This window comes from Purpureocillium takamizusanense, chromosome 4 (assembly GCF_022605165.1).
Source record: "Purpureocillium takamizusanense chromosome 4, complete sequence".
NCBI classification, from domain to species: Eukaryota; Fungi; Ascomycota; class Sordariomycetes; order Hypocreales; family Ophiocordycipitaceae; genus Purpureocillium; species Purpureocillium takamizusanense.
The window spans coordinates 1,405,267-1,418,385 of record NC_063071.1 but is presented as its reverse complement, the minus strand read 5'-3'; the positions used below and the strand labels follow the sequence as shown (position 1 = coordinate 1,418,385).

Genomic DNA, 13,119 nt, shown 5'->3' with positions numbered 1-13,119 from the left:
AAGGCCATCACGTGGTTGCTCGGAGAATCGTCGGCTGCCGCTGACAGCATCGTGGCACGTCGTCAATAGGAGCTTGTTGCTTCAATAGGTGCGCCTTGAAACGGAGAGCATCGGACACGATGCGCAATTGTTCATGACTTTGAGCCCTTTGACAAGACCTCAGCCCGTTGCGCTCCTTCTCCTTGGCACAACCTGTTTAGCGATGATACCCCGGTAGTCCCGACTCCGACCCCATTTGCCTCCTTCCTGGCCCCTCCGCTTCCCACTAGCCAGCGAGCTTCGAGGGGCTCCGGCTCGGAGCCTGTCGCTTGCGCCGGCCATGTTCTCCTCGCCCGGGGCGGGAAAGTCCTTCGATAGCTTGGCCGCCCTGTCGCCCAGCGGTCGATATGACCGACACGAATATTCCATGCACAGGTGGGTGGCGGCGACCTTTGACGGCACCGTTCGCAAGCTGACCTCAGGCGGCATAGCCGGACATCACACGGTGCTGGTCGGCCGCCCTCGCGACGAAGCTCAACGGCCAGCTCTATACACTCAATTGGGGGAGTCCTGGATAATTCCTCAAGCACCTGGGGGGCCGCGGTGCTTGAGTCTGGACAGAATGGTATGAGCCACCTGTCTATCCTCATGTTTGGTCTTCGCTAACGCGTCTCGTTAGCTATCTCGACACTGTTGCAACCCCCCATTGTGCGAACCGGCCTCCAGCCTCACACCACGCCGCCTCTATCGAGCTCGCACAAACCCCCTACGTCTAGGGACATTCCCCCGGTCGCCTTGACGAATATTGAGCTAGTCGATAACGAAGAGTTCGCTCCGTATTTGGCTCAAGTGGGAGCGCTATATGAGCAACTGAGGAGAGTCAAGGAGAACGAAGATGAGGCCCATGGCGTTCGTCGCGGCTCCCGACCCGAAGAACAAGCAGACAGTGTCTCTGATGGCCTATTGCGACCGGCCTCGAGATCGCAAAGCAATCGCCGAGCGTCAACGGCGTCCCTGACGTCCTTGGGCTCCATCGATGCGCCGAGCCCAGTGCGCAGAACAAGCTCCGGCTTCATTCGGAAAACGGCTCACGGCCCCCCGCCGCTATCAACAATCCCCAACGTCTACTTCGAGGATGACTTTCATCTTGAAAACCCGCGCACGTTCGACGTAGTGAGCGAGCGCTCTGAGGTGATCCGACCGCACAACGCCGGCCAGCCGGGCAAGGGGGACGGTAACGGCAACGCCACGGCTCCCAGAAAAGCGCTCGCGACGAATGCGATCCTCCAAGAAAAACTCTCTTGGTACATGGACACGATCGAAGTTCACCTCATCAACTCCATATCGACAGCATCGACGACCTTTTTCACTGCTCTTGGGTCCTTAAAGGGGCTGCATTCGGAAGCAGCAGACTCTGTTGGGAGAATACAAGTTCTGAGAAAGGAACTGGAAGCGCTGGACAAGGAGATTGTAACACACGGTCTCGACATCAACCAGAAGAGGCGGCGACAAGAAAACCTGAGACAGCTCCACGATGCCGTGTGGCAATTACGGCAGATTGTGGACGGCGTTGCAAGCTGCGAGGCTCTCGTTGATTCAGGAGAAGTAGAAAAGGCGCTCGCGAGTATCGACTCCCTGGAAAAGTTGATCGCCGGTGAGACAGAAGGGCTTCCTGATGACGGTCCCCAAGTGCAGTTGCGGGACATGCGGTCTGCATCTGCCCTGCACAGCATCAATAGTGACCTCAATAGCCTCAGGTTCCGCGTTGGTAAAGCGTATGAGGCGCAGTTTTCGAGTGTTCTGCTCGCTGATCTGCGGCGGCACGTCGAGACCGTCTCCCGCGCCGACGTCCTTTTACGGTGGAGCAACGCTGCGTCCAGGTCAAGAGGCGCCCATGCGCGGTCGCCATCAGTGTTCCCCTCTTATTTAGGCGGAACCGACGAGCTCAAGGCACAGCTGGCGCCGAGCATGGTTGGGCTACATCGTGCCAAACATATTGCCACGGCTGCCATGGCATATCGAGAGGCCGTGTTGCGCGATGTTCGAAACCTGATACGACGCCCTCTTCCCAGCTCGAACGATGACGATGCCGAGTCCATCATGTCAGTCTCGACCGCCAGTGGCGGCAGACAACGATCAAACCAGGACAAGTCTGCGGCTTTGGCTCGAAATTTGCGAGCACTCGATGCTGAAGACGCCGAAGACTTGCTCATGACGATATACGTCGGCGTGACGGAGACGTTGAGACGACTCACGACCCAGGTCAAGGTGTTACTGGACATTGCAAGCTCTCTCGCCGCGGAACCCAACGGCGATGGGCTGAAGTCCCCTCCTGTGCGCTCACCAGTTACAAGTCCTCGACCTGACCGTTTTGGAGGCAATCCTCTGGGTGGAGCTCTTGAATTGCAGGAAGAGCTCCACAAGGCACTAGATGAGACGTCGCTGCTCACCCAGGCCGTTGACGTTGCCAATGACAAGATTGTCAAGGTCCTGCGAGTCCGCGCGGAGCAGTCCACCCACCTTCCTCTCGACTTGTTTCTGCGATATTTTACCCTCAACCTCTACTTTGCCAACGAATGTGAAGCCATCTCCGGGAGAAGTGGCACATCATTGAAGAACGTGGTCAATGGTCACATTAAAGAGTTCGTCCAGAGAAATCGAGACGCCGAGATGCAAAAGCTGGCTCAGGGCATGGAGTCCGATCAGTGGAATGCGAAGGACTTCACGGAGAGAAACACTGAGCTGCTGGATGTGATTCTGGAGTCCAGCACCCAAGATGCCCCTGCCTGGACAGAGAGCACAAAAATCTGGGTGCCCCATCAGGAGGCCGACACGGCGAAGCACGAAAAGACGCTCTCAGAGCCGAACGGCACTGGCAAGGACAAGACCAGATCCGCCGTTATTGAGGCCGAGAAGTTCATTCTTCCGATTTCGGCTATTCTTGCCCTCGAGGGCGTGGGCAATTTCATGCACCTTATCGCTGGCATCCCTTCCATGACCACGGATGTGGCCTCGTCCTTGATTGCGTATCTGCAGCTTTTCAATTCACGCTGCACGCAGCTGATTCTGGGGGCTGGCGCAAGACAATGTGCAGGGCTGAAGAACATTACGACAAAGCACTTGGCACTGGCCTCGCAAGCCCTGTCTTTTATCGCCACCGTCATCCCTCACACTCGAGAGTTTGTCCGTCGGCACGCCGGCTCCGGCGCGGGCGTCTCTAGTCTCATGGGCGAGTTTGATAGGGTCCGGCGGCTGCTGCAGGAACACCAGGATATCATTCACCAGAAGCTCGTCGACATCATGAGCGGCCGGGCGGCTATACACGCCAAGAGTATAAGGGCCATTTCTTGGGACAGCACGATTCCCGAAGGACCGCACACATACGTGGAGACGCTCGCTAGGGAGACGACGACTTTACACAAGGTACTGACGAAGCACCTCCCGCAGAGCTCCATCCAGATGATCATGCAGCCCGTCTTCGCAAGCTACAAGGAGCAGCTCGGGGCCGCACTCAAGGAAGCCGACCCCAAGACAGAGGCGGGCCAACAGAGGTAAGTCTGCAATGCGCCCGAGGCGGGACGTATCGACTGCTTCTCGCCATCTCATTTGCTGACTCTGCGCTGCAGTATGCTTCGCGACACGGACTTCTTCACAACCAAGCTCGGGAAGCTCGACGGGTTCGGCGACGCGGGCGACCACCTCGCCGCCATCGTCAAGGCAAAGGAGGTTAAGACGGAGCTCCGCGTCGAGGCGCCCAAGGAAGACGCCGCGACCGAGGGAGAGTCTGTTGATCTGGATGAGGCCGCACAGGAGGTAGAGGATGGCTCGAAAGAGAAGGAGGTCGAGACCGAGGCCGAGGCCGAGGGCGGAGGCGAGCAAGGTGAAGGAGGCGACGCACCAGCGGCAGAGGAGCCATCCAAGGATGGCGACAAGCCCTGAGGCCTGTTTGAGTAGCACGGGTGATTAGCAAGCGTCACGTCACAGAGCATTTGGACCTGATGGTCCCTCCCCATAACATCACTTCAGCGCCCGCGATGCCCCGCCGGCAATTCCCAAATAAATATGCGAGACCGTCATGGCGATTCAGGCTCCCCACGTGAACCACATATCGTCAGTGGTAATTCGAGGGCTACATTGTGTTATGACAATAGAGAATCGCGTTGCACGCACTGATGATGTTTGGCCATGAAGCTTTCAGTATTGCTGTGGGCAGTCCAAAATGTTATCCATCGATCTTCATCTCTTACTATGATCCACTTAAAAGGTCCTTCTCTCAAGGCAATTTCCCTCGATCCAATTTTAAGCACTATATAATGATTCGCGGTACTTTATAGAGAAGCCACTAAAAAAATCTAGAAGTCCGTAGTGGCGCGTGGCGCGTCCCACACAACAAAAGGCAAGGAGAAAACACCAAGTATGAGGGCAAGGGCTAAGATCTTGGGTGTTATATTATAGGTTAAGCTAAGGGGCGGTATTATAGGTTAGTTGGTTAGCCTCCTAGTTAGCCGGCTATCTAACAATTTAGGCATGTGCCAACCTAACATCTACGTCCTCTTTACTCCTTGTGTTCCCATTCTCTGCCTCTAAATTGACATCACTTGAACCATCCGCGGCGCCGACACCGAAGACAGCCTCGTCTTCGAATTCTGCCTCCTGCCCCAAGCCATCGACAGGAAATATGATGTTGACAACCCAGAACATGACAAAGCTCCAGGCGAGGCCAACTAGGAAGGTCAAGTTGTACAGGCGGACCCATCCGTCATATTTTGGGCCAGTATACCCATTGACTGTTGCTACTAGGCCGGCTGTGAATTCTTTGTTAATCAGGCTCACAAGCGTCGTTGGAATTAGACTCACGAAGTAGTGGCCAGCAGCTCATGAGAAAGACCACGAACGCTCGCCAGTTAAATCCGTTTCGGAACCAATATATAGAGGTACGGTCCCCGACGTAAAGATCGTTTAGCTTCAGCTTGCGACGTCGGACGACCAGGTAATCGGCGAGCAAAATCCCACTAGATAATGTTAGTGCCAGATCCCTCCAGTTGCTGGGATGAAACCTACGTCGCAGGAGCAAGGAAAACACCAAAGCCACTGAGAACTGCAAGAAACTTGGCAGCCGTGGTAAGCAGTTGCCAAGGCCTGTCATGGGTCAGCAAGAAACAGCAGGAGCTGCTGCAAGAAACTTACTGGATAGCAATTCCAATGATTGCCATGATGTAGGCCCCGCGTCTGATGTTTATGTATCGTGGCCACAGACCGGCCATGTCCATGCCGCACGAGACGGAGTTAAGCACCACGGATATCTGTTGCACCAGCATTAGAATAGTCCGAGATAAAAGTCATGGGGCCAAGCCATGGACAAACCGAGAACTGAGAAGCAACTAGGCCAAGGGCGGCAAAGAAGACGCCGGCCCGCACGCCCGAGCTTGACTGGTAGTGTTCCTGAATGGCCGCCAGAAGGAAGATGGGATTCCAGATGACTTCTCCTCCAAGAACATCACGAGAGGCGCTCGTGACAATGATTCCAATTATAGCAGTGATAAAAATCGTCAAGGGGGAGGCGAGAAGCTGCGAGGGCGTGGGTGCGTGCCTCGTTTTGGCATATCGAGTCCAATCGGACTGACCCAATGTGCCGCCACCCCAGGCTCCGAGAATTGAGGTGATGCCAAACATGAACGCCCAACCGACATTGGGAGTGGTGGAAGGCATCTGGAACATGCTACCGACGCCGCCAGCTTGAGAAACACTCCTAGAGAAATGGTGAGTGAGAAGACCACAGTCTCGGGCAGAAGGTACGGACCATATGAGCAAGCCGAGACAGCACCCGCAGAAGAGAAAGAAACACACGACAAAGGGTATCTGTAGCCTCTCGGGCCTGATGAGAATGCCAGGGATGAAGGCTGCCATCCATATGAGAAGACCGATGAAGTCCTTCGTCTCAAGATGTGAGCTTGCGGAGAAGTAGTTCTTCATGTGGGCAAAACCTGCATCTTTGTTAGCGTCTTGAGACGTGAAAGAAGTGCGAAGGCTGCAAAATACCAGGAATAATGGCACCAATACAGACCCGGGTAGCTTGGCCGCCCCAGAAGGCCTGAATGCCAAACCACATGCATGCGACGAATACGCGAAGCAGCACGGGGACTAGTTACGCCGGTCAGCAAAACGGGTTTCCAGCCAGATATGGTGGCATCGGCGTACAATAAGAGCCTCGCATGCCCCAAGAGAAGCGACTAGATACGGTGAACCCAATATGGTGGTTGGCACCCATCCAGCCGCAGGCAACTGCGAGGCAGCCGGTGAGGACACCGCCAAGGATCTTGAGGTCTGTTAGCGACGCAATTGAGCCAGTAACGTAAACGTACGACGACGCCAATGGCCTGCGGAGGGCTAAGGCCAAAGGCAAGTAGAGTGCTTCCCGTTGACCATGCTGAGATATTGGATCCCGAGACGGTCCAGTAACCTGGAGCGATTAGTGTGTGGCTCAGTATAGGAAGCGAGTGACAGTTGACGAACCAACGTAGGACCAGATGCCATAGGTGCGGCGGTCCGGAGGAATAGGAATCAAATCACGGTTGCACCAGGCCGTGTTTTCGTATTTTGCGTCCTCATCTTTGGGGCTTGGAGCAGTTAGTTCATCGGGTAGGCGTGCGTGAGGTCACGAAGTTCTCATTGAATGTGGGCATTACCATTCGAGCTTTCGCTTCATTTGGGGCCAGTCGACACCCATGACGATGATAGTGAGCCCAATCGGACTTCCGTATCAAAAGATTGGGCAGGTAGTACGACGCGGATGCAACGGGTCCAAGTACACCGCAATGCTGCAGCAGCTCGAACACAAAAGCTGAGGGCGCCGCAGACTCTGGTGATGAGGATGACAACACAGGCCGAACGCTGCCGACGAGCGTCTGACCAGCGCCCGTCCGCTTTTCATAGCTAGCCACAACCAGGTTGAAGAAAGGTCCCTGTCCCGAGGCGCATGGCTGGGGGGCGCAATCGAATCGAGAGGCCTGTAGGATGCAAGACCAAGGTGTGGGATGGCTGGCTAATGTTCCATTACGACGTCAAGAGCGCGGGCCCAGCGGCACCACCCATCTACTCATGCCTGCAGGCCACAGATTGACAGGGAAGAACGGAAAGTAGTCAGAGAAGGTGAAGATCCTGGAGCACAAGGCAGGGTGCGGGGCCAAGGGAAGACGGGACCAGGAGGAAAGAGGTGGGAATGCCTGTACGGCCCCGCCTTTGGCCGATCAACCAAGCCGCCGCTTTCCCCAGCCTGGACCGCCAGTGATGCCAGTCATACAGTGTCGAAGGATGGAGTGCGGCCCACCAGTGCCTGTGCGACCCGTCTCACCATGTGGATTCCGACGGCAGGGCCAGGGTCGCATCGCCAATGCCGCTAGACAAGTCGAGGAGCGAGCAGGCGCGGTCGGGTAGAACGAGTTATGACGAGGCCGTTGCCCGAATGGAAGGGTTTTGGATTCGAATTTTCGTCGACTGTGTGATGGGCCCAGGGTCTCGTCTCGGCCCCCCGCTTCCATGCTGGGCCTGGAGTAGTATCTGCATAGTATCTGCGAACCGCCGAAGGTTGGCTGCAGCTCCTGGCAGCGGTTAGTGGCTGCAAGCGCGGCTCTTTCGGTCAAGTTACTCAATTCACTGACAGAGGCTTGGCCTACCTATGGGTTGGGACCAGGATGCGCAACGTGGCTAGCGACGGCCGGGGTGGTCCGCTGCTGGCGTCTCCGTGTCGGCCTCAAGGCGGCGCTGGGAGGTGGATGGAGGAGGAGCCGCGGATAGAGCTGGGGCGACAAGCAACCAAGGTTGGAGTCACTAAGCCGGGCCTCGCGTAGCCGGTACGGCACCGGCGTGTCCACCCGCGCTTGTTCGGGTCGGGTGCTAGGATCCGCAGTGACGACGGACTTGTGGTTCGGGCGCAGTCTGGATAATTGGTAGCGGCGGGAGGGCGAAGGGAAGGACAAAAAACCCTATGGACGTATTTCAATAAGGGTCCTCGGCTCCTCACAGTCGCCCCTCGTTGTTGCCGTTGCAACCCCATCCCAATACGGCCGCGCCTTCCTTCCATCGCGGATTGCCCCTCTGCGACGCAGTGGTTCTCGTACGAAGTGATTTACTTCCTACCTTGGCACTTTAAGTACCTACCTAGTAAGTACAGTATCTCGTATAGTATAGTACCTTATCTGCATACAGGTACAGGTACGCAGCAGGTCAGGTACTCTTGTCCGTCCTTGGCGCATGCCGTTGGCCAAGCGTGGCTTTGACAGGTATACTGTACAGACAGCACTTGCCGCTGAAAGGAAAGGTACCTGTAGTACCTGCCTAGGTGCCCAAGTACTCAGTCTACGGGCACTTCACATCTAGTTCCCGTGGCAGCAGCGAACCAACACGCAACGACTAATCACCGTGGCGGACAGATAGTAGTTAGAGGCAAGCTATTGCAGCCCGATAGCTCGAGACGACTGTTACCAACAAGGACCATTAGGTAGTTCCTTAACCAACCGAAGGCTCTCTCCCCAACCAGCGGGCCCCGAAAATGGCCCCCGCGACCGACCCCTACACCAGGGCCAGCTTCGGCCTCAACACGGGCAACGCCATCCCTGCCGTCGGCCTCGGCACCTGGCAGTCCTCTGACTCGCAGACGCGCGATGCCGTCAAGCACGCTCTCCAGAGTGGCTACCGCCACATCGACACGGCCCTCAACTACGGCAACGAGAAGGAGGTTGGAGAAGGCATCAGGGCCTCGAGCGTTGCTCGCGAAGACATCTGGGTCACCACCAAGCTGGACAACCCCTGGCACCACCGCACCCGCCAAGGTTTCGAAACGTCTCTCAAAGACCTCGGCATTGGCTACATCGACTTGTTCCTCATCCACTTCCCGTGCTCCACCGACCCCGATGATGGCTCCAGACACCTGCGCGACTGGGACTATGTCAAGACATGGTGAGTGTTGTGAGCTACGTACTATTGAGACAGATGAGACAGACTACGACATCAATTATTGGTTGTGGCTGACAGCTGGGCGCCACCGGCAGGCAGGAGATGCAAAAGCTGCTTGACACGGGCAAGGTGAAGAACATTGGCGTTTCCAACTTTCAGATCCGTCACCTCGACAAACTTCTCAGCGATCCCTCCTGCAAGATTGTGCCAGCCGTCAACCAGCTTGAGGTATGTGCGCAATCCAATGTCTTGATGCGGTGTTCGATGCGCACTGGAGGTCTCAATCGCTGACTACGCGCCACGTCGCTATAGCTGCATCCTTATAACCCATCGCGAGTCATCTCCCGCCCCCCTTCTCTCAGCCGCGCCATCTAGCTAACACGTCGAAAGGCCCAAGCTGCTCGACTACTGCGCGTCCAAGGGAATTCACTGCACCGCCTACTCTTGTCTGGGCGGGCACACAAAGTCCCCGTGGAACAACCACACCGACCTCGTCGAGAACCCCACGGTACTCAAGGTTGCCCAACAAAAGAACAAAACGCCGGCACAGATACTGTACGTGGCGCTGTGACGAAGCCGTTGAGGGATGGTTAGCTAACCGAGGCGCAGGGTAAAATGGGGCTTGCAGCGAGGGACCAGTGTCATCCCTAAGAGCGTCACCCCCGCACGCATTGACTCCAACTTTAATTTGGATGGCTGGTCTCTAACAGATGAGGAACACGCCGAGATAAGCGGCATCAAGACGCGGGCAAAGGTGGTGGGCGACAGCTGGATGCCGATCAAGGTCTTTTTTGGCGATGATGAGTAGCTAGAGTCATTGCAGCCAAGTCGATTCGCGAAGCGCGTCTGATCAACCCATCGTGTCACAAGTCCCTATCGGAGAGAAGCAATGGAGGTGGGCTTAGAGTTGGCCGATGCGCGATCTGCCCCGTGCGTTCAAATCCACACGAGCAGCTGCCGCAGCCGCGTGGCGCTCACGACATGCAACATGCTTAGTTCGCCGATCTGATAACCACTGTCGAAGTGAGAAAGAGTGACAATTGAGCCGCCCTGCGCGCTGCGCCAAAAGCGTCAACGTGAGCCTGCCGGGTAAAGCCAGACGATGACCCCGCATCGTAACGACCATGGCTACAAATTCGCGGGCCCTGGGGGTTTTCTTTCGGCGTACCCTACGGAACGAGGTGTGCGCCATGTGGTACTTTGGACGCGACCGAGGCGGCTGCCCTCTGCTTGATGTTGTAGATGACACGATTGGCTTTCACAGACCGTCTTGGGGGCCGGTAAATGCGTACGCACGCAGGTGTGTAGAGGTAGTATTTTTCACTTTGCTTCCCGGCGGCGCTCAGTTCATCACATGATATGAGTGTTGAAGGTATTCGCATGGGATAACGCGGGTACGTGCCCATGACCTGCATCCCCTCCCCTCCCGAAAGCACGGTCAAGACAAGAGAGAAGCACAACGTAGTGCTCGCCATAAAATTTTCTTCACCGTCTTGAACTGCAGCGCTCGGAAAAGCCCACTCTTGCCCGATGGAGGGAATGTGGCCAATAGTAGGTGGCCTATTTTCTGCCTTTGTTCTTCTGTCTTTTTCCGCAGCGTCGTGTTGGGTCACGGACAGGAGAGAGCGAGGGAGGCAGGCGGCCACTCGGCCCGAGCCGCATAAGCGAACCGACATGGAGTCTTGGCTGGCTCGGCCGGATCTGCATGATAAGAGAACGGGGTTTTTTGGGGAAGAGGGCAGGGTTGGCTGGCTCCTTCACTGGAGCAAGCAAGCAAAAGATGCAGCGGCCCTCTTGTGGCACTGCGGTTGGTTCGGCGCGTCACGTCACATCACGTCACGTCAGGTTGCACAATGGTAGGTAGGGTATGTATAAATAGCGACGACGATCCACGGGGAACACTTGCATACGTATATGGTTCGTTACGGGCCCGAAAAGGGGGCCGACTGCGAAGGACCCCCATTTGCCAAGGAAACGACTACCCACGTACGTACAGCGGAGGATATGCTGCTCTCTTCGTACGAGCCAAGAAGGACTGACGTGATAATAAAATTCTCCGCCCGCAATGCTACTACGTACCGAGTTTTGAGTCTCTCAGTTCCGAAATTTGCACATGTGATGCGAGGGCCTACTGCCTATGACTGCGAGGCAACAAGGGGAAAGGGGAAAGGGGAAAGAAGCACATGAAAGAGGCAAAGTAGCAACAGGCTGTTTGCCCCCCTCCCGGTCCCCCGCCCCCTCCTCTCTCACCGAGGCTGATGATGATGATGATGATGATGATGGCTTGTAGCGTCGAGCTGACTTGACTGACAGTGACCCACTGACGACGACTATTGTGTCGCCACCTGGAGAGGGAGGTAGGTAGATAGGTAGGAGTGGTAGACGACACACATCCAACTACTCCAACTTATTACTAGTACGTGGCATTGAGGCGCATGTCCATGTACTCGCCCGCGTTGATGGGGGCGTACTTTTTGGGGCGGCCGGGCCCCCAGCAGCCGGGGACGCAGTCGATGGTACGGTGGCCGTCGGCGGCGACGAAGTAGGGGATGGAGTAGCGCTCGCGCGTCATGCGCGGGCGGCCGGGCTCGACGTCGCGCTCGTCGACGGGCGGGGTGCGCACGTGGTGCAGCGTCGACTTGAGCTCGTCGTTGGTCCAGCGCATGAGGAAGTCGCCGATGTTGACGACGGCCGTGCCGGGGATGAAGGGCGCGGGGGTGAATCTACTGCTGCTGTTGCTGCCGCCACCACCAGCAGCTGCATCACCAGCATCACCAGCATCGCCATCGCAGGCCGCCGCCGTCCCGACCTCGAGCCCGCCGACCTCGTCCTGAAACAGCACCGTCAGGGTGCAAAAGTCGGTGTGCGCGCCGATGCAGTCGACCTTGCCCTGGGCGAGGAGCTCCTCCTCGACGGGCGGGTAGTGCAGGAGGCGGATCTGGTTGCTGCGGGCGCGGTGGTAGTCGACAAAGTAGTCCGGGTCGCCGCCGAGGCCCATGCCGACGGCGACGGCGCGCAGCAGGCGCAGCTCGAGGCGGTAGCAGGCGTCGAAGAAGCGGGCGAAGAAGGCGCGGAAGCCCGGCAGGACGTGCTCGTCGGGCATGATGTTGCGCAGGCGCTCCTCGTGCTCGCCGCCCATCTCAAACGACTCCTTGCAGTCGGGCACGCTGCGCTCGCGCGCGATGCCCTCGGCGTCGAAGACGTTTTGCGACACCTTTTCGCGCCCGACGCCCGAGTAGCCCCGGTGGTACCACCCCTCGGGCGGGTGCGGCACCTTGTCCTTTTCGCTCTGCGGGAGGGCGAAGAACCTGCGGCTCTGTTGTGCGTTGCGTGCGCATCTCGTGGCTATCGGGTTAGGCGGTGGACTTTTTTTGGTTTTGTTTTCGGGTTTTTGGTGATGGGGGAGGAAAAAAAGAAAAAGAAGACAAGAAAGACAAAGACATGACAAGGAAAGGGGGACAGCGAGCAGCGGCGGCGGTCACGCACCCATTCAAAGGCCTCGTCGACCATGTCCTGCGGCACGCCATGGTTCTTGACGTATGCGAAGCCGACCTTCTTAAAGGCCTGATACAGCTCGCCCCCGACCTTGGCGTACTGCTCGGGCCGCAGGTTGTCGTCGTCTTCGTCTTCAGACAGGAGCGCCGCGAAGTCGATGATGGGGATACTGCTGCCGACTGGCTTGTCGTTGTTGTTGTTGTTGTCGTTTGCGGAGAGGGAGGAGGTGGTGGTGGTGATGGCCATGGTCACACCTGCGCGCGCGCGCCGCGTTTGCCTGGTGAGGAGGAGGTGGAGGAGGATGAGGAAGATGAAGAGGAGGGAGATGATGGGAAAATGAGGTTGAGGAGGTTGTGATGTAATGGAACTGCCCCTCGTAGTTGATTAATTATTAGAGGTCAAACCAGCGCCCGCATTGGAGTTTATCTTGGATGCCCGAGGCTGCTGTCGGAAGTGCTTGGAGGGGAGAGCTCCCCGACCGTGGGTGGGCATGCAATAATTCGTCACCGGTTACCAGCACCAGCACCGCTAGCACTACCAATGGTGCAACAATCTTAAGTACTAATACGCCGAGTAACAGGTATCTTACCAACCAGGAAGTACCGTACTAGGTAGGTACATCAGGGACTAACCTTATGTATGCACCTCGGGCGAGAGCGCCACCCGTGCTGACAGACAGACCGACGGGCATAC

At 56.9% G+C, this 13,119-nt stretch overlaps 4 protein-coding genes across 5 annotated transcripts; 2 read left to right on the top strand and 2 right to left on the bottom strand.

Moving 5' to 3' along the window:
* The first annotated feature begins 70 nt into the window (after positions 1-70).
* JDV02_005093 (uncharacterized protein) lies at positions 71-4,123 on the top strand. Its single transcript, XM_047986351.1, has 4 exons — positions 71-414; positions 471-604; positions 659-3,530; positions 3,606-4,123. Exons 1-4 carry the CDS (start codon positions 320-322, stop codon positions 3,916-3,918), a joined length of 3,414 nt encoding a protein of 1,137 aa, XP_047842332.1. The 5' UTR covers positions 71-319; the 3' UTR covers positions 3,919-4,123.
* Positions 4,124-4,415: 292 nt separating this feature from the next.
* On the bottom strand, positions 4,416-7,925 carry JDV02_005092 (uncharacterized protein). Of its 2 annotated transcripts, XM_047986349.1 has the most exons (12): positions 7,653-7,925; positions 6,666-7,577; positions 6,493-6,596; positions 6,342-6,439; positions 6,178-6,295; positions 6,019-6,120; positions 5,780-5,963; positions 5,344-5,728; positions 5,167-5,282; positions 5,041-5,118; positions 4,837-4,991; positions 4,416-4,784 (listed from the first exon to the last, which is right to left on the bottom strand). In XM_047986349.1, the coding sequence occupies exons 2-12, from the start codon at positions 6,704-6,706 to the stop codon at positions 4,501-4,503; spliced, it is 1,665 nt and encodes a 554-aa protein (XP_047842330.1). In that variant the 5' UTR covers positions 6,707-7,577; positions 7,653-7,925; the 3' UTR covers positions 4,416-4,500. The 2 variants fall into 2 exon arrangements, with proteins under 2 accessions (XP_047842330.1, XP_047842331.1); XM_047986350.1 differs by having other exon boundaries at positions 6,178-6,439.
* Positions 7,926-8,527: 602 nt separating this feature from the next.
* On the top strand, positions 8,528-9,739 carry JDV02_005091 (uncharacterized protein; the record flags this gene model as incomplete). Its single annotated transcript, XM_047986348.1, has 5 exons — positions 8,528-8,934; positions 9,027-9,159; positions 9,244-9,263; positions 9,322-9,486; positions 9,541-9,739. 5 exons carry the CDS (start codon positions 8,528-8,530, stop codon positions 9,737-9,739), a joined length of 924 nt encoding a protein of 307 aa, XP_047842329.1.
* A 1,047-nt stretch (positions 9,740-10,786) lies between these two features.
* Positions 10,787-12,772, bottom strand: JDV02_005090 (uncharacterized protein). The gene is made up of 2 exons (XM_047986347.1): positions 12,418-12,772; positions 10,787-12,247 (listed from the first exon to the last, which is right to left on the bottom strand). Exons 1-2 carry the CDS (start codon positions 12,670-12,672, stop codon positions 11,345-11,347), a joined length of 1,158 nt encoding a protein of 385 aa, XP_047842328.1. The 5' UTR covers positions 12,673-12,772; the 3' UTR covers positions 10,787-11,344.
* Positions 12,773-13,119: the final 347 nt, after the last annotated feature.